General features: G+C 39.2%; 1 protein-coding gene across 4 annotated transcripts; it reads left to right on the top strand.

The window, feature by feature from the left end:
- Positions 1–5729: 5729 nt before the first annotated feature.
- Positions 5730–20632, top strand: LOC117144255. 4 transcript variants are annotated; one of them, XM_033309337.1, is made up of 6 exons: positions 5730–5744; positions 6564–6718; positions 18998–19162; positions 19243–19419; positions 19491–19605; positions 19669–20632. In XM_033309337.1, exons 3-6 carry the CDS (start codon positions 19090–19092, stop codon positions 19811–19813), a joined length of 510 nt encoding a protein of 169 aa, XP_033165228.1. In that variant the 5' UTR covers positions 5730–5744; positions 6564–6718; positions 18998–19089; the 3' UTR covers positions 19814–20632. The 4 variants fall into 4 exon arrangements, with proteins under 4 accessions (XP_033165228.1, XP_033165226.1, XP_033165229.1 ...); XM_033309335.1 differs by lacking the exon at positions 5730–5744 and adding an exon at positions 6126–6294; XM_033309338.1 differs by lacking the exons at positions 5730–5744; positions 6564–6718 and adding an exon at positions 6126–6294.
- The last annotated feature ends 27 nt before the right edge of the window (positions 20633–20659 follow it).

The following is a 20659-nucleotide window of genomic DNA, read 5'->3' on the forward strand; positions in this document are numbered from 1 at the left end:
CCGGGTTTTAGCCATTGTCGTTTGCACGCACAATTACGTAGGCGAAAAGCGCATCACGGAAATGGAAGACAAGTCCGCCGGATGGGGAAATTGCAATGGAAGCAGTCCGGGAAAACTGACAAGCGGCCAAATTGACCGGCAGTCGAACAAACAGATAGGAGGTCGGCTGCACAGCAGAGAACAGCATGGGTGGCATTTTTTGCCACTCGACTCACACTCAACAATTTTGAGCGCGGGTGCCACTCACCACTCACATTGCGGGTACTTAGAAACACCCAGTCAAAATCTACATGTGCAGGCAAAACACTCGGATAATTTTAATTGCCGTAAGTAAAGTCACAAAAGACAACCGGGTGCCTAGACACCCAGTATTTAGCGGGTGCACTTAGAGTGCCAGTGGCTTGCTGCAGTTCTCTGGTGCACACTGCGTATGAGCGATTCGGCATTGGGAGTGTGGGTGGAGTATACTACTCAGCTGCGGGCTTTGACATCACGTGCTAAGCATTTTGCCTTTTTCTCCAACAGAAATTCCTGGCAAGTAAAGTCAATAAAACTACGCAAAGGTATAGCCTGGCAATTCCTTCACAAAAACACTGAAGTGCACGTGCAGCGATTTATCTATAAATTCAAATGTATACAAAGTATATGGTGCATGCAACACATTTACCAAATTAGATTTACTCAAGCGCGTCATTCTATAGGTAAACTTTCAATGTGGCACGCCATTTGTATTTTTATGTATCGCAAATATTACTCTTGCTTTTTAGTTCAGCATTTTCTGATATATTTAAGAAGAAAGCTATTTAATGTTTAAGATTCAATTTACTACTGTAAGACTGAGTAAGAATATGGACCAAGAATTGGGACTTATATTTTTACATTTCTATTAAAACATTACCGTTCGTTAAGAAATCAAATGTGCCCTGGTGCCAACTTGTTGTGTAAGCAAACAATGCCAAATGGGCTTACCTTAGATTCCTTTCATAAACCTTTATGAAATCCTCTGGCAAACCAAAAGCTGAATGTCAGGCTCAAAAGCCTCAATCCTGCCATTCATCGAACAGAAGGAACGAAAGGAGAAAGGAATCTCTTCAATAAGCATAAAGCCATTGGAAGATTCGATTTGTGACTGCCGTGAAAGGTTTTCATTTCCAATCACACACAGATCAATAATGTCAGTTTGTCACCTGAAGGTCTGTATGAAGAAATATACATATTTACTTTGGTAAAGAGCTTATTTGAATTTAACTTTTTGCAAATTTTAAGAACCAAATTTTAAGAACCATTGTTAGCTTAACTTTAGAGCTTATAATACAAGTGGGAAATCTTTCTTGAACAGCCATCAACTTGAAATTCTCCCCAGGATTTCAAGCTCGTTTTCAAACTCAGCTGTGGGTTGTCACATGTAATTTTCCGCGGCTAATTCATTTGTTTATCCCCTGTGCTATAGCAGATGTTATTCGTGATAGAAAGAAAAAGTGTGCTTGGGAGCACAAAAACAAAGAAATAATAAAAAGCATAATAATGAATATGAGAATGCGAAAAGAGCCCCAAGAACAGACGGGTGACATTAGCATACAAGCAATGACAATGGAGGGGAGAGCCACGACGAGGGGAAAAAGATCCAGACGGGAGGACCATCCAAGGGCCAAGGCAGTTGCAAATGCCATGGGTTAGTTCGCCTCGCATTACGTATACGCAGCGTGAACAGAAAAAATTACGAATAGTCACGTAGCAAAAGTAAAGTCAACCCTCCTCACACTCAGAGTTAGTCAGTGTGTACATTGCCAAATATTCAGTATATTCTGCGGTGTGTGCATATGGGCGACTTCTGCCAGCCATTTTAATAATTGTTGGGGCAATTCACTGGTACTAAACTCTCCCTCATTTGCCCGTGGTCAGCTAAAATGTCACCCCTGGCAATGGTAGCACAGAAAAGCTCAAAGCTGGCCATAAACTTTATACTTGTTCATACTGTATGTATGAGACGTATGAATTGCAGAGTGGAGTGAATATTTAAATTCAACAGTTGGGCATGCAAATTGCTCAGAATTCTCAAATATTTGCTTTTAATTTCCATGTCATGCATATTTTGTGCAGCTTTTAAGTGCAGCACGGATTGCAAAAGTTCCTTACAATTTTGGAATGACTCACTTAACTAAGCTTAACTGCAAGACCAGGCCAATATGGTTTGGCACTGATTAAAATTTTGTTAAAAACTTTTAAGTCCTGATACGATCTACATTATGTGAAAAAATAAATAAAAGTTTTTATGGCTATGCAAAAAATGGGACACTGGAGATGATTATCGGTTTGTTTGTCTGTGCCGCTTTTTCAGTTTTTTATATCCAACTCCGAGCCATAACAAAACAATTTTGTTTACCCTCTGTTGTCTGACCCACTCTCCACTTGGATACTCAAACAGGCGACGCTGAAAACAGCCCGATGCCTCGGGGAAATCTCTGGGAAACTAGGAAAATGTCGGAACGGGATTTAATGGCTGGCTGAGCTGAAAACTAGTAAGAACTTCATATGGGAATGAGTTTGAGTATTGTGGAAAAATATTTCATTAGAACTTCGTTCATTTTGTCAGCAGATTGTTGATATGTGAAAAGTAAACGCTTCGTATATCAATAGATTCTGCAGTAAAAATATGCTTGGTTTTGTATAGGTATTAAAGCCGCAGGGAAATTAATTTAATATTCGAACTACTGAAGACATGTATTGAACAAGCCCCAAACAAAAAATTTGTTAAGGAAGGAACACATGAAAATGCACATCTTTTTGGATTTTAGATTATTTGTTGGTGCAGAGCAAAAAATAACAAAACTGATGGTGAGCATTCTCTTCTAAACTTATAAGCTTAGATTATATATTCAGATCAGAAACACATATGCTCTTACTGGAAAAACTATACCTTAAGCCCTGCATATGCGTGATGAAATTAAAATTTTACGAGGAATTTGTGAAAATTCTGCCTGAGCACTTAAGTAGGTGTTTAAGTGCCCAAGGGGAAAACGGAAAACCAACACCGAAAGTTGATGCTAATGTTTAAGCCTGATGTGTGGCTGCTAAGACAAAGTTTGCATCCTGTCACCTGTGGGATTTTTTAAGGGGTTACCGAGGGGAGTGCTGCGGTTTTCTGTGGGCATCGTTTTCATTGTGTAAATATTTAAGCACTGGAAATCCCTGACACACACTTCCTGTCAGCTTATTTGAAGGTGTTGTGTCGAGCGATGAGTTTTGAATTTTATAGAGCTGAGCAGGATTATCTAATTATGGTAATCGCCTCACGTACACGGATTCTCTCGGGAGAATGACTAAAGCTGCAGGATAAAGTCTTTTATTATCGGAATAACTGGCATATACCTCAACTCGCACGGACACTTTACGAGGAGATTCACACTTTAAGACGCACTGCGTCAATAATTTCTCTTTATTATTTCAACAATCGGTTGCGTACCGAGTGGGGTGAATCTTAAGGAACGAAAAAATATATGTCAGCGGGCATTATGCTTTACGGTTCTCTCATTGCGGCAGACCTGGCCTCGTCCGCGGAAAATGGCAGCCAACAGGGAATAAATGTTGGTTGCAGACTGGCAGGGATTACTCATCAAACCAAGTGCAGGCAGTCCAACGTGGCGGAAACCGCACAGAAAGCCACTAGAGACCTGCATTTAATTGTCTTTATTTTTAAATTTCCCCAGCAGGACATTTCTGCGATTTCTTTATATAAAAATAATTTACTGCGCGGTTTATATTGTGTATACAACGAAGAATTCCGTGTTTAAATATACCGTCTCACTCAAATTTCCTTTTTTGTTTTCGATTTGGTGGATAAACACATTAGGATAATAATCATACAAAAACTGGAAGAGTAAACAAACCATGTAGAAAACAAAAGTGAATGGGGTAAGTCCAAACAAGAGCCACTTAAATCACACAAGAAATAGCCACAATGGAATGAAAATCAAACCATTGAATTGCTATCGCTGATTTGGCGATATGATTCACCAAATATACAGAAAAAAGAGAATTGTGTTGTGAGTAAACATGCAAAATAATTACTGAACATTCCTTATTATACTTAAAAGCTTAAGAGATTCACAAAATGTAGGGTATAAAATTTCCAATTTATTATCAGTTTTTTTTTAATTGCATTAGATCAAAACTATTCACATGAATTCATTTTCCTGAACCCAACCTCTAAGCCACCGGCAACTCTGCCGTTAAAAGTTCCAGTTGCAAAGAAAAGACAATATGGTCAGGGGTAAAAGAATATGTATGAAATGCACCAGGAGACACAAACAAACATACAACAAAAACGAAAGCTGCAACAATTTTAAAACTTTTGTAATTGGCAGGAGAGGAAAGCAGTGGCCGAGACGCAAAGGAGACAGAATCACTGGGGAAAGCTACCCAGACAAGTTTGAATGAAAAATTTCAGCAGCTTCTGTTCTTATTTTGGAATGTAAAAAAGAAAAGAACAGAAAATGCTGCTGCCAGAAGGCAGCAATCAGGAAAAGGCGGCACGGACACCACAAGCAACTAAAAATGTCCTGCCACATTTTCGCACACAGGGAAAAGTGAGCTTTTTTGCGGCTTAAAATGCAGATTGTTGGCTTGACCACGTACGAGTTTTATATATTTTATGTCTGAGTAGCCCCCTTAAACCCAACTCATTATTCATCTCTGGCTGAGTAAAATTAATGAGCCTGGCGAACCACTTTACCACTTCACACTGTTGTAAAGTTGCCAGCAAAGCATTATTTCTTTGTTTGCATTCAAGTAGCCGGATTAAATGAACTCGTTAGAAACCTCAGTAAGCCAAATAAACTGCAGAGTGAAGCAGAGTGTGTATAAGTTCAACCAAATAAGGAACTTATTTGCATTGCCAGTTTCCATACAACTTAAGGCAGAAAACAGTCTTTTTATTTTGTTATCACATTAAAATCTCTATACTATAATATTTCTAATCCGCATTTTAACGTTATATGTAAGCAATAAATATTAGTTCCTATATTAGCACCAATTAGTCGCTGCATATCTTAGATTCACTGAATCTTGTGTAGAGCACCCAATACAATTACCTATCCACCTTGATTTATTGGGTATTTGATAGTAGATAATGGGTTTCGGTTTTTATTTTGTGTATATTCGAGGTCTTCGGATGTTGTTATTCATGTAAATACAACAAACATTCCAAGGATATGTTTTTTAAATATATTTTGTGGTACTTAAAATAAAATAATTATGTAAATTTAATAACAATTCGCCATTGCACAATAAAACTTAATAAGACTGTAAACCAATGAATAATTCAGCAGATGACAATAAAATTAGCAGTGCCATTTTCAGAAAACTCCCCTTCAGCTCAAGTGTTTTGCATAAAAGCTACGAAAGAATCTCTATGCTAAAAGATAACAGTTTATTTTTATGCCTTTCAATGCATCCGTAGGATTAGAAATATGTACATTGTTATCACTTTTTGGTATCATTAAACGTTCCATTGCAATGCTCATGCTCTGGTTTTACTCACCACAATGTAAACAGCAAAATTTAAAAATAGAAGAGCGAAAACAATGAAAATACAGAACAAATTCCAAGCTAAACAATGCACGAAAAATAAATATGTAAGCAGTGCACTCAATTAAGTTCAGGAGTGTAGTCTATTGAAATGAATATTTTGCCGCTGTGAAGTGGCTGAGATTGTATATACTAAGCGGTTTTTCATTGGCCAACAAGTGAGTCAAAAGTCCTAGCCCAAAGATAAACATTCTGCCTAGATGTTGTGTACAAGAAAATTCAGAGACTTGTACCTTTAATTTAATAAAGCCAAAAAGTTTATTCTTTTAAGAAATTAAAATTTTAAAAAATATTTAACATATTAAATTTAATACTCGACAAATTTAAACTCAAATTTACTTTTCTAAAATGTACTGCCAATTTTTGTGTTTTCCCTGGACTATAATTTAAGGCACAACACCATTCTACGGGTTAAGTTTGTTTTCATTTTCACGGCGTATTTCCTGCGCAGACTCCAAAATTGCCCGACTTATTCGGCATCGCAGTCGACGCCGCTGTCTGTCCGATTAAAATTCAGTTCTCATGCGGCTTTCATCCGAACCGCACCGTATCAGTTCGCAACGGAATTTTGCCAAACAGATACTTTTGAAACTACGTAACGAACTTCAAAGCGACACGTGGGTGTGAAAAAACGGCTATATAAAAAATAGCTTTAGATTGCAAAGTGTTCGTTAAATTATAAGAAATCAGGCGAAATATAGTTAAATGGTATGATTTCCTAAGTAAAAAGCATTAGTTTTTGTATATCTCTCAACTTATTTTCCGGAATTTGTAAATTGATAACAAACTTATTGTCTCACGTGTTTTTGCGACTATCTCAACGAAGTTTTTATAATCAAAATATACTACTGTTCGTTCACAAGCACAGTTTCAGTATAAGATTCATTTGTGAGCCTCACATTTAAAGGGAAAAAGATTTAATGAGATGCTTGGAAAATATATAAGTCAAGTGGATTTTCTCCTACTATAATCAACAGATTTTTTCCCCGATTTCACACTGTTGTATAGTGGTTTAAAGACGAAGTGAATTCAAACACGTATTGTTGTATCATCTGGAAAAAATCAGACGGCGAACAAAATTGAAGCACACTCATCAATTATATGATTTAATCACCATAAGCGAAAGATTGAAGTGAGTATTTATGCTTATCCGGCTAAGAGCTTCGGAAATTGATGATGCCCAGTGCCAAAAATATCTGAAGCATTCTCTGAGATTGTACATAAGCGTGTAATTAAATAAAATTGATTTAGATTAGAAACGTGCCAGGAATTATTTAATTAGGTTAAGCTTTGCCACGCTACAACACAAGGGAAAATATTCTTGTGAAGTCAGTTATTATTTTGTTCATCTAAGGAAAGTTGTTGGGTTTCATTAAAAGATTTTCCGATTACCCATTGTAATTTGGTTTTCAAACTTTTCCGAAAATCAATTAACCCAAGATTACTGGATTTTCTTCGCCTATAGTCAGTTAATATATGTGCCAGTTTTTCTTTTCGTCCTTTGGCATATTTAATAAGCTGACAATGTATCAGCAAAATTTTCTCAGCTTTTGTTTACCTTTGACGGTGCACTTCGTGCCAAAAATAAGGGAAAGTGCATGGACGCACACACAAAAAAAGAAATAATGTGGTAATAAACAATAAAAATAAAACAATAAAAGAAACCGAAAGACTCAACAAAATTGCGTGGAAAAGCAGCCAACATTATGGTACCAGTGCAAAAGGGTGGGACGAAAAGGTAGTCGCATAAATGGCGAAATAACGAGGGCAAAGGCGACAATAAGAGGGGTAAGGGATGAAAGAACACAAAAAATCCGTACACCGAGAAAAATAAATGTTTTCAGCCTACAGATAAATCGAGGGAGTTTAGAAATTATTACAAATGAGTATTTCTATTAATTTCTGTAATGTCGCACTTACACATGCTCCGAATGTTTTAACACTTTTATGGGGAGCTAAAATAAGTTTAGAACAGACTTGAGTTTTTCTCCCTGTGCATTAAACCTGAAGGGGCACCAAAGCCCTTGCAAATGTCGTGCGTTAGTATGGCAGCAGGGCCATTTAGTTGGGACCGGCGTCACATTACGTATACGCAATGTGCACGAAAATTACCAGTAGTCACGTAGCAAAGCAAATTCCAACTCCACTCTTTTACTACACACGAGCGAGTGCACGTGTGCTTGTGGGCGAGAGTGGCAGAGTGTGCGTGAGGCTTATCAGCCATCATAATAATTGTTCGGGGCAATTTTCCTGCCAAGTCTGACCAAGGTCCCTTAGCGTCCATTCCGACATTCGACAGGAATAATTACACACACATTTGGCTGTCATAAAAACCAAATTTGTTGAAATGTTCAACTGAAATGACAGCACAAAGCATTTACAACATTTTGTGTATTTTGTATGTGCCTCCTGCCAAATTCGCTTGTTTTTGGTTGTCGGTTTGTATTTCACTTTTTGAAACAAGAAAAGTTTGGCTTTTTATTTAGATTTCAATTTGCATTCTGATGTGTATGCATTTAACGACGCATAAGGCGAGCAACATACACAATAAAAAAAACACCTTTAAAACATTGGAATTTAAAAGCAATTAAATCAAATGACGTTTTTCGGCTGTGAAACATCAGCAGGTGGATAAAATCATTAGTGACATCAACAATTAATCAAAGCAGCCGAATCTATAAAAAGTAGTAAATACATATTTATGTATAAAAGCTTTTCTATTTGCCACTTAAAAAGGTTCCTAGGTTGAGAAACAATTTACTTCGGATTAAAATTCCATTAAAGGAATTTTGCAATTAAAATGAAATTCAATACGAGAAGAGGTACTGGCTGAATTATGGAAAAGGTGTGACTTTGCAATATGTCAGCTATTGAATTTCATTTTTCAGCTCGTTTTCCCATTTGCAAGAAATGTACTGAAATATTATTGTTGGACTTGATTTTGTGTTATTAGCATTTCTGAAACAAATTAAAAAGGGCATGACATTACAGGCGTGTAGAAAACAATTTGGTTTGCTTTCAAATTTAAATCGAGTCAACTTAATCAAATCGAAAGTTGGCATTTTGCATTCAAGACTTTTCCTCATTTTCATGTGAAAGCCCATGTTTCAAAAAGCCGCCGGCTAAGCTGTAAACTTGTTTGCATATTCCTGGATAAAAACTCATGCATATCATTTTGTTTTGTGTTATTTCATACTAAAACTCAATTCAAGTTTTCATCTTGCCTGTAATAAAATTTGAATTTCATAAAGGCGGCAAAAGAAGCAAATACTGGGGTGTGTAACCCACCTTTGTTTCTTTCTTTCGCTCTGTGTAAATAGGAACTTCGTGCTTGGCTAGGAATATTTATGGCTATTGGTTTCACACAAAACATGCTGAAGTCGACGGCTTATGTTGACCATGGGAACACGCGACATATACGCTACAATCGTATTTTTCTTTTTTTGATAAAAGTGTTTTTAGCTAAACTTAATTCGGAAAAATAAGAAAACAACAAGCACTAATCTTTGCTGCCATCACGTACCACATGACCTTAGTTGCAAGTTGCTTAGTTCAAGTTTCATATTAAAATAGCTGGAAAGCTAATCTTTGTAATTTCTTGGTACTTTTATTTCATATGTATTTTAATCCTTAAATTTTATTTTTGTATGTGGTATATGATGACCGTACACATGGTTACACATATCTCTCAAGTTGGACGTCTTTAAAGCACTTGTTGTAAGCTATTACTGAAAAATAGTAACACACGCACTCCAATCTGAATCTTTGTTTTCTTTTTAGACATATTCGGTACGTGATTTTACACTTAAAACTGTAATTGCTGGATACGTTTTATAGTTTTAAAAGGATCCTGTATGGACGTTTTATTTTTCTGACGGGAGAAAGGGATTTCATTTCATACCATGTGTATTCTCTCTGTATTGAAATCAGTTGAAAGGATAAAATTCGATGGAATTCAGTGATTGACCCGCAGCCGATAAAGCTCTCATCTGAAAATCCTCGATTTCGCCGGCTTTTGGCCCCAAGGCAAACATCACGTATACGCCCTGTCGTTTTCCCGTTGCCCTTTTTCCCACACGCCGCCTGCAGTTCCGCTATTTTCCGCGTAATTGTGCGTGCCAGCAAGGACAACAAAGAGGCCAAAAGCAGACGGGACCAAATTCCCCCCACAAACCCTTCCTTTGGCCTGTCTAGCATTCACACCCACGCCGTGGAATTGGCCAACTGCGTGGATGGAAGGACCTTTGCCGGACACTGGTAATTGAATATTGAGAATGTGGTATAAGCTTTTCGATTACAAGTTGGGTCTTCCCGTCGGCGACCCAGTTTCCATGTAATTCTATCGATTTTCACCCAATCAATGTCTACAAGTGCCACCCAATCGTCAGTTTCAGACCCTTTTATTCTTCGCTTTCTCCCTTCACTGTTTTTTTGACTGCCAGTAATAGCTTCTTGTAAGGAATACTTTTAATACCCGTTTAAAATACGCATTTATCGTAGATCTTCTATTACATAGCAATTACCAACTTGCTTGATTCTGATGTGAAACTGATGCACATCAATTTAACTTGGTGACAACTAAATTTCCTTCGCCCAAACTGGAAATCCTGACATAAGACAAGGAAAAATGTAGTCTTAAGTTGCGAACATTAATGTCGCACTGAACACTGTTGTCCGACATTTATATAAAGTATTTGACATTCATTTTCTTCCTTCACGGTAACGAACTCATTTGCGTGTGGGCAGTGGAAGTGCCTCATTAGAGATGAAAAATTGTTGACAAATGAAGACTTTGCAGGAAAATCAAGTGCCCAGGCAGAAGCGTTCGGCAAATAAGTGCCCAGGCTCGTCCACTGCCGAGCATTATGCAAATTAACTGGCAGGTAAACAGTAGAAAGTGCTCCACTGGCCTGTTCACCTGGCGATTTAAGAAGCTTTTAGGCTCCTCACTAGCTATGTTTGTTTTTAAGGTACACAAAATTCTATCGGAGCATGGGATCTACATCGAAGTATCCTGGAAGTATGGCTACAGCTCGGTTAATTAAAGGTCAAGAAAAGTGCTCGGCAGGAAGTTGATTTACAAATTTGCACTCTGCAGATTACTTCCGGTTAGGAAGGATATGATTTGTGTTTCAGTATAGATATCTTCTTTGCTTCGCTTTCTAAAATTATTTCGCATGAAGTTTGTAGTGCTCTTTTTATTTAACATGTTTATGAGAATACGAGATGATAAATGTTTCTTTTACTTTTTTACATTCTGTAAGTGAGCGTTTCTCTCTGTAGCTGTGATTTATTTAAGTTTGAATAATTATGCGAAAATGTTTATTTAATTTGCAAGCTTGTTAATTTATTCCGCTCACTTTGCATTGTAGCCACCATTTTTCGCTTGTATGTTTCTGTACATTATTTTAGTTTATTTTCCATTATCGTGTTGTGAAAACGAATTTATTCTAAATATTTTGGTTAGCTGAAAAAAGTGTATGTACTGTGCTTAATCGTGTACTTTAATAATTTGAATTAGCGATGGAAAAGCATTAAGCTGTTGAATTTAAGTTTGACACATATCAATTGATCTAGATTAAAGCTGTCAGTACCGTTTTGCTGTCTTGTCTACTGTCGGGTTTCTTTTTTACGGAAAAACACACAATTGGCTACCTTTCTCAAACCTGCAGTTTGTAGCTTGACCTTCTTCTTTGGCCTTTTCCGCAAACTTTTGCCACAAGTTGCCTTGTCTATCCCCGGATCGTGATCCAAAAGGACGAAAGGAGCAGCGTCAGCCAAAAATGACAGCAGGTCAGGTCGATTTCCGGGCAAAATGAGGCGATGAGGCCACTCCATTGCGATTAAAGCTATATTTTTATGGAACCGTTTAACAACAATGCCAATCATCGGATGGCTTTTGTTCACTCTGCTTAACGAAAATTAAATATCCGTGCGGTGGCTTTTATTAACTAAAGTGTGCGTTTCGCCTCTGATGGGTTTTGCATAATGCATGCACAAAAGAGAAAAAATGGAAAAAATTATCCTGCCTTTTGTTCGACTCGCTTTTTATGTGGCACAACAGCGCTGAATATTGAAATTATATGAAAACAGCTTTGTGTATAAAAATTATATGGAATTTATTAATTTAACACATTTTTGATGATGCGGCTGAAATAAATGTTGTTTGTATTAAATTGCTTGTGATGCGGTTAATTTTAGCACCAATTGCAATCGCAATAACAATGGGCTTTGATCCCTTACACATTTAAATCAGATTTTAGTTTCATACAGAGTATGCGTTTTAATTAAGTGATGAAACAATTAAGCTATAAAATAAGTATGAAAGGGGATGGTTGGTCCATACATATGAGCTCAAATGTGAAGTCGTAACCCCTTTAGTATCGGAAGTCAAAACATCAATCGCCTGCAGCATACTTATTTTTATTTTACCCGCAAACTGACAAACGTCAACTGATGTTTTATTTATTTCAAACCTTTCGCTCAACTGGAGGCCTCAAGTTTCCGCCGCCGACAACTTCCGGTTTTCCTTGCGTTTTCCGCTGATTTTTTATGCCTCGACCCTGTTTTTATTGCGTGCCGTCAATCCGTCAATAAACTCCAAACTCCCATACCTTTTGTTTGTGGTGACTTCGATTTTATTTCGATTTTGTGGACTACCAGCAACGAAGGCGTTGCCTTTCACTTCCATCGGGAAAAGGACGTCGACATGGCTGTTGGGTTCATTACTTCAACTTCCGCTGCTGTTGATTTTCAATTATTTTTATTGACTTATGTTATAACGCATGGTGGTCCTGTCAGCCATTTTTGTTGATTACTTGCTTGGCGGGGAGGCTCTGGATTTTTCTCCAGCCCAGCTAAGCTTGCCACATTTGTGTAGTTTTTTTGCTAACTTGTTCATCATGCGTTTGGCTGAATTCACTTTGCCTTGCTCCTGGCAAGACCGCTTATTGAAAAACTTTGCCCCACCATCTTGCGAACAAGTTCTTTAGTAAAACTTCTTTCTAAATGGCAACAACTTTTTACATTTTCAGCGGCGTTTCGTAATTTCATGCTGTTTTCACCTTGTCTCTGTCTTGAGCAAAATGAAAAAATGTTCTGAAAGTTCATTATTTGTACGGAGCACGCCTTAATTATTTTTGCATTTTCGCAGGAAGACAAATTGAATTGTTGTTTTTTCGGAAGTTCATTATGAATATTCAGAACAAAGATTTTCCGGTTGCTCTCCTTTTAACGAAGATAGTGAAAGTTAGTTAGCTGGTATTTGGTACAATGTTTAATTAAATACAAATGATTTAAAGGGCACTTACAACTCCAACTGAACTCCAATTGAAATCTTAAAGTTTGATTTTACTTCTATGAAAGAATTCTTCCGTTAGGAAACTTGGAGAGGCAACTCCAAGGCAAAGGATTTCCCCACTTTGATGAAGAGAACTCGCAACTATTCAGTTGCATACTTTGCGGCATTCTCGAAGTTATTGTTGCAAAAATGGATGGAGAAATGGGAAATTTGCTGTGCCGCTTGGGTGGTTCAAATTAAAATAAATATGCATTGAAATAAAACTGGAAAAACCTAGAGACCAGAAAAAGAAGAAACTCTGGGGGCTCACTTTGTGGTTAGTTAGTTCTTTTTCTCTGCAAACTCGATGCCACAATATGCTTGCAGTTGCTGGTTGCCCTGAATGCACTTTGCCTGATGAGAAAGCCTTTTATGTGATAGTTAGGATTCCCCTTCAAGCGTAACTTTTATCCATATGAAACAAAACACAAACATTACTTGGTAAATTAACTTCATATAGTAAAAATAAATGAATTACCTAAGCATGAAGAGTCTGTCTTCAGATATTGGCTTTTGTCCTTTTATTTGCGAAGAGTACATTGTGGCTACCTTATGCCATAAATGCCATGCAAATATACGTTGGTCATAAATGAAAATATACTCCTAATAAGGTGCTTGCATCTCATTTTCTGACATTGATATTCTTATTACAATGATTCAGTTAAATTCAGTAATTCACTTGTAGGGTTCTTTCAAAGCAGACAATGTGTGAAACAGTTTCTAAAAGTTTGTGGCTTAAAGACCACAAAAATGCCAAGTCGACAAGCCAATTTAAGTGCCCCAACGCCTATGTATGTTTATGTATGTGGAAAATTTAAATTTCCCCATTTACAGAATTGTTTTTTCCGGTTAAGGGCGCATTAATTAACCGGACTTAACACGATGGTATGTGGGTATCCCACCGGGAAAGGAATGGAATGGCTGTAACCCAGAGGTGTCTGCATAAAATGAATTGCCTGGTTGGTTGGCTCGAATTACTTTCTGTTTTTCGCTCTAAAAGTTTTCCCTTTCGTCGGGCTGCGTGAGACAGCTCACTCAGTTATTCAATATGTCATTCAGTCATGCCAGTGCAAACACACAGCCAACTTTAAATTGAGTTTCTTTGGCTGAAGTTGCCAGCAAATTCGAAGAGCAGAAGATACAAATAGAGAACTTTTCCCTTTGGCCATCGTCGCTTTGCACAATGTGTTGATTGCTGCTTTGTTATTCATGGAATAGCTTAAAAATTTAGATTGCTTGCTAACTTATAAACTACGATTCGACGTCTTAGCTGTTGTTCCACCATTTACATGAGCATTCAACTCAAATTAAATAGATAAATTGTAGGCATTATAAATTGAAAATATAAGTTTACCCAAATTCCTAAGCGAAGTCCGCAAACTTCAAGGCACCTAAAACAACCCCACTATTAACTGCGAAAAGGTAAACTGAATTGGCTTCCGAGAAACCTCAACCAACTGAATGGATTTGCACCTGTTGACTGCTCCCTTTGACCACCGAAGCGTGTGAGCATTGGAATCATCGAGAGCCAACAAAAAAGTGTCGGATAACAGAGGACATAGAAGAGCATCGGTGGTGGCTGCTCAATCAATTGCGGTCGAGAGTCATTGAACACTGCATAGAAATAGACACACACTTTTCACAACGGGTATATACATGGATGGCTCAAATCGATGTCAACGACTTTGAAGGTGGCACGCATTGTCTGACAACACCATCACACTCAGAGTTTTCCTGGAAAACAACACAAAAGGGGTGGTGTGCGAAATATTGGCATCGAGCACAGCTATTTTGCATGAAATTCAAAAAGTTCGCCATCTAGGAATATGCAGTCTGTGGCCTTTTCCCCTTATCTCGAGCAGTTCCTTTGAAGTGGCCATTGGCCTCCAGTCACAGGCTTAAAAAGCTGAAAATGGGGCCAAGTCTTGCTTAGATGAGTATTGGTATCGGATTGAGTATTTCTCAGTTATTGCGCTTTTCAAATGGGAAATATTAAATAAATTTCTTGCTTTAAAGACCTATTAAATGGCATACAATCTATTCTGGCTATTAAGCCCGATTTTCAAATAAAAGCATTTCAATGGAGCTGATTGCTGTCATCCCCTTGGTAATTGATTCGATCCGCATTTGTGGCTTCACATTCAGACTTCCTGTCGCCATGCATTTTATATCTGCGGTGCTCATGGTCACGTGTAACAGGATTACACGATTTAATGCCCCCAAATGGCAACAGAATATATATACGCGTATATAGCTCAGGACGGATCCGTCAGAATTTCATTGATTGAAAAGCTTAAAACAGAAAAATGCTTAAACACTTAACTAACGGTGAGCTTGGCCATAAGCCCCACTACAAATGTCTCGACATTGGCCAATACCCGCACTTTGCGTCACGCATATGGGACCCATATCATCGTAAGCTCTTTTTGACCCGGCCATAAATCGACCTTCATTCCGGTGACCAATTTCCCATCGCTTTGCGTGCCTACGGGACATTTTGGCTGGCTGGGTAAAAAGGATCCACCGTAGAGAGTTTTGGCCCATAAATAGTGGAGGTCGTTAGGAGTTAATTGGCCTTTAAGGCACGTACCCTGCAATGATGAGCTACAAGCTGCATAAAGCTTAAGTGCCGCCATCATCTTGGTCAGCGCCCTCAAATATTTGCCCACTTAATTGATTCAATTTGCATGCTGAGTAGTTTCGGGCCATGACTATTATAAAGCCAAAAACGCCGACAAGTAAGCAAGTCAACAAATGTTAATGAAATTTCCTGGAACAGCGACACAGAAATGAGTTTTCCTTGCTTGAAATTTGGTTGTAATGTATACATATACGTTTTATGACAGAGGGTCAAAAACATTTTCTTTAATTTTCCTGCTGATTACAAATTCATATACATATTTTTCTGTGTTTTCTAACAAACTAGGATATAACCTTTTTCCGCCCTTCAGTTATGGTTACGACATTCACTGCAACTGCACAATTTCAGCTAACTGCAGTTGCAAATTTGCAATGCGATTCGCAGTTTCGCATTCGCAAGAAAATTGCACTAACGCTGCAGTTATGCAAATTCAACTCAAACGAGACTTTGTGTGCGAAAGTGTGTGCGAGTGACGCTACGGTAATGTGTGTGTATAGCCTCACATGCGTGAAATTAATTTCTCCCACGAGAGAACCAGGTGCAAGCAAATTAAAGGTAAGCCACCTTTTAGTCGACCGTGTGTGTGTGTGTCTGTGTATGCAACTGCAATACAAATTCTCTGGCAGGAAATGAAAATTTTGGACGGCCATTAAAACGGATGTTAGTAGCCTGGGTTTTTTGGCATTTTGCAATTTTAAATTGTTATTAACTGCTGGTTTTGGCTGTGAATGTTTGTTTTAAAGCAATAGGGATTATTTATTCGAATTCCTTAAAAGTTTGTAAGATTTAAGATAACTTAAAAGAGAGGGCATGGTTTCACATTCACCCGATTAATGACATGACATTATCTGCAAAATATTAAATCATTTTATCCCAAAAAAATCTGCATAAATTCCACACCCTCATCAGCGAGTGAGGGTGGAATATGTTAGACCCCTACATCGATTGATTATGGCCTAGTCGCAAATAGCAAGCTCTTACTCAAAGCCGAAATCATAATAAATCACTTCGAGTTGAGACAAAAAATGCACACCCACCCCATAAGTAGAGGGTGCTTTCTGCCCCAATCCGAAACGTACCCTTAGGTGTTTGTCGCTCAATCAAAGCTGACCCAGAGCCTAATGAGGTACCCACACCCACCTAGCCTTGGGTTGCCATTTACAGGCAGATTATGAAATTAATGGCCTACAATTGAGAGGGCTACTTTGTCAAGGGAGAAGATTCGGGGATAACTTTGCCTTCATTTTTCATTTTTAATGTGCGCCACGGGCCAAGCTGGGTCCATGAATTCCCGATTAGCTTGCACAAACTTTATTAAAAAATTCCGACAATCCGCGTTGGGTAGCATTCAATTTCGCTGGGCGGACTAATTTAATGTCCTGCCAAGGAGAATTGCTACGTTGAAGGCTTTTAATTGCTCGGGCATAGCTCTTCATTGGCTGCCGTTGGCAGTGTCATAAAAGTTTTGTGGCAGCAGCTGGCAGCGGAAGTTGACGGGCTGTCCGCTTGGCTGCCTTCGTGGCTGATTCGATTGTGGCCCAGTCGAAGCGACAAAATTAAGTAAGTACGGCCAAGTTGCAGAGGCCATAAAGGCTGCTCCTGCCCCTCCTCCTCCTTATTCTTCTTCTCCAGCTCTTGCTCCACCCCTTCTCCTGCTGCCACTGTTTCCACCTCCGATGGTCGTTAAACGGGCACAATGGCCACTTCGACTCCTGACTGGCAGTGAGAGACAATGCCCTAACTCCACCGAAAAAAACAATTCTATTTCTATTTAATGTGAACAAGGTCATTAATATAACGTAAAACCATAACTAATAATTGGTATAGAACGTTTCATCAATAACATATCTTTATCAAATAATCGAAATGCACGACTGTTTAGCTAATTTCTGGCTGTGTAGCATGTAGTATTTATGGGACCCCGACCGGTAGGATGGTGATGCATATTGAAAGCTGGCAAACACAATGAACAAAAGGTAAACTTCATTTGGCCAAGACAAGGAGCGGCGGGAAAAAGGTGGTGGGGTGGAGGCGGGGGAGCAGCATCCGTTTCCGTCAACACTGGCACACAATGCCGTTTCCGGCCAACTTGGCTTCCAGCCAGAGGAAAATTGGATGGTGGATGGGAAAATGTGTTTGGCAGCTCGTTCGACTGCTTAGTGGCTAATTTGCAAATAGATGAAAATGCGCCACACAATTATAGCTTTGGCAGTAGACTTGAGTTCGATGTCGATTGGATCCCTTGGGATTTCATTATAAATTTCATCACCTCCAGCCACGTTTAGTCAGAGTTTATTAGCGCTGTTACTTACTTACCTTATTGTGCTTTTCTTGGTACGCAACTTCGGGCAACTTAATTACATTAGCCGACTAGAGTTCGACAGATTGGACCGCAAATCAAACACACACACAAACGGGAACACTCAAAATCGCATAATTAATGCACAACACTTGCGGCCACCCGAAATGTTGCACATACGCCCCGTGGGCCACACAGAAAGTGTGTGGTTGAGCCATAATTTGCAATAAATATTGATCCACAGACATGACCTCTGCACCCAAAGTGCCAGTGGATAGATGTCTATATCTGTTTGGTTTGACCAACAGCCACGAGCCATGCAATGATAATATTTATCTGTCACGATGACAGATTCGCTTAAATTGATTGCCGGCCAGTGAAAGAGCGAAATATAGAAATATATGGGGTGGCTAGAGCTGTCAGAAATATTCAGGGATCTGACTTGTCCACTTTGTATACTTTAAAGCCGCAATGGGTCACGCCCAAAATCGCTTTAAGCCGCACGCTTTTGGCATTTGGCCCGTCATAAATTGTGTTTCTCGAGCTTAGCTACACTTTCAGCCCGAAAGTCAGGATCATTTGTCATAATTCGAGGGACCCCAAGGATGGGACCCGAAATAAAACAAAAACCCAAGAAAAACACTGCCCGAAAGTTGACCCAACAACACCTTGGGCCATCGAAGTGTGGCCATTAAAAGTGGCAACAACAAACAGGCAACAAAATGTGGGGAGTCAAAAACAACATTCGGGGACCACATGGCCGGCACTCGACACGAAAATCGACTGAAAAGCAATTATTTACACTTCGGCAATAAAAATATGGAGCAGAAAACAAAAAAAAGAAACAGACAGGAAACGGGGGCGGTATTGTGTCAAAAATGCGTTCTGTAATTTATTACCTTTAATTTTTCTTGCCCGCCAGTCGTTGCCTCAAAAGAAATTGCATTTCTGCGGATTGTGGATAATCATTTTTATGACCATTGCCTTCGTTTATGCTTTTCGTTTCGTTTCAACTTTTTATGAGTTCTCGAGCGCTCAGGCAGAGATTTCAGCGGAAAATCGAAAAAGTTTTTAAGAGCCTTCAATTCACTTGTTAATTTTAATCCCTTTGAATGTTTCCCCCCTTTTGCAGATGGCGAAGTGAAATGAATTCCGAGGAATGTCCGCAATTGGTCAACCTGTGAGTCCTGCGAATCCCGTGTGAGTGCTGTGCGTGCCCAGACGATGGCGGTGGGCAGTCCAATTATGGAGACCGTCGCTATTTTGGCCCTGCTGCTTGGCCTGTTCATTCGAAGTGGTAAGTGATTTTCGAGGGAACCAATTAAAATACCAATCTCAATGTTTACTTATATCTTTCCTTTTAATATTCCCTTTTAGGCTACTGCATAGACTGTTTCAAGTGCGTGTCCTACAATGGCGCCAACAAGGCCTGCGACGATCCCTTTCACAACAACTACTCAACGGCCATTTTGGAGTCGCCCTGCATGGGCGGCCGGAAGGGGCGTGACGGCCTGTTTCCGGCCACCGCTTGCATCAAGATCGCCGGCTATTACGGTAAGTGCATGCCTTGGTGCTCGCTTGGTGTCCAATAGATGACCCACTGAATCTCAACTGGACAATTTCAGATGGAACTGGCGAGACGATAACGGTGAGGGGTTGCGCCCTGGACAGCGGCACCCTGACCACCGACACAGAGATTATAAGAATGTCGCACTGCGGAAAGTTCTACTACGATGACAAGTAAGGTCGAAACAGTCGTTGGGATAACCATATTAAATGTATATTCCTTTGATGACTGCCCAGGTACGTGCACGGGTGCTTGCAGAGCTGCAGCGATGCGGATGCCTGCAACTCGGCCAGGAGGCAGGGCGCGAGTCCCGCAGACCTGGAGTCGCTGATGAGGCACCTGCTCAGCCTGGTGGTGTTCCTGCTGGCTGCCAGCAGGTAGCATAGTCGGTATCTGTAGGTCCAGTATCCGGAGCAGGAGAGGCAGGCGGAAATATGGCTGCAAGGGAAGTAAGGCAGCCGGGAAGGCATTCAAGTCGTCTTGGATGCGCGTGGAAATCCTTTTCTTTTCCTTCGAATCTCTCTGTGTCTAGGATCGCAATCGCACCCAAATGTAAACGCACTCGAGCTGCTGCAGCAAGGACACGCTCGGAAACACACTCTCTCTTACACACAATAACATTATGGAATTCATCAAGCAATTATGTGATTTTTAAGCGAATACTTAACAACTATCAAACAATAATTGATGAGCGCAAACGTAAACTATTTAGATGCTAAGCATTCGAGTGGCGAAAATCAAAGAAACACACTGCAAACCAAATTCAAATTCTAATTGCAATTATTTTTAGCTTCTAAGGAAGGAATCTAGACTTTAAACGCTGTCGCTTAGTTAAAGGCAGGAATGGTTTACGATTTATATACGATGTGTTTTACCTTGGCATAAGTGAGCATTTTTCACCTCTCTAGATGAGTATTGTACATATACAAAAACAATTTACCTATTTGTTAAACGAGTGCTGAATTTTGGGCAGATTATAAATAGTTGTGTAAATGGATTAGTGAGTAAAATTAGCAACGAAAACTGCGAGCTACAAAGTGGGAGGGAGTTCTTTTTTTTGAAGATTGATGTAATAACGTCATCTTTATTTAAACTTTTGTGATTTGCATTATCAGACCGCAAATAGATTACTCGCATTACTCGGAACTGGCTGAACTATTTACTAGTTGTTTATATTAAAAATTACTTCTATTAAGTCCTAAATCAAGCCATAAATGCCGGTCATAA

The sequence above is a fragment of the Drosophila mauritiana genome, chromosome 3R (assembly GCF_004382145.1).
Source record: "Drosophila mauritiana strain mau12 chromosome 3R, ASM438214v1, whole genome shotgun sequence".
Lineage (NCBI taxonomy): Eukaryota > Metazoa > Arthropoda > Insecta > Diptera > Drosophilidae > Drosophila > Drosophila mauritiana.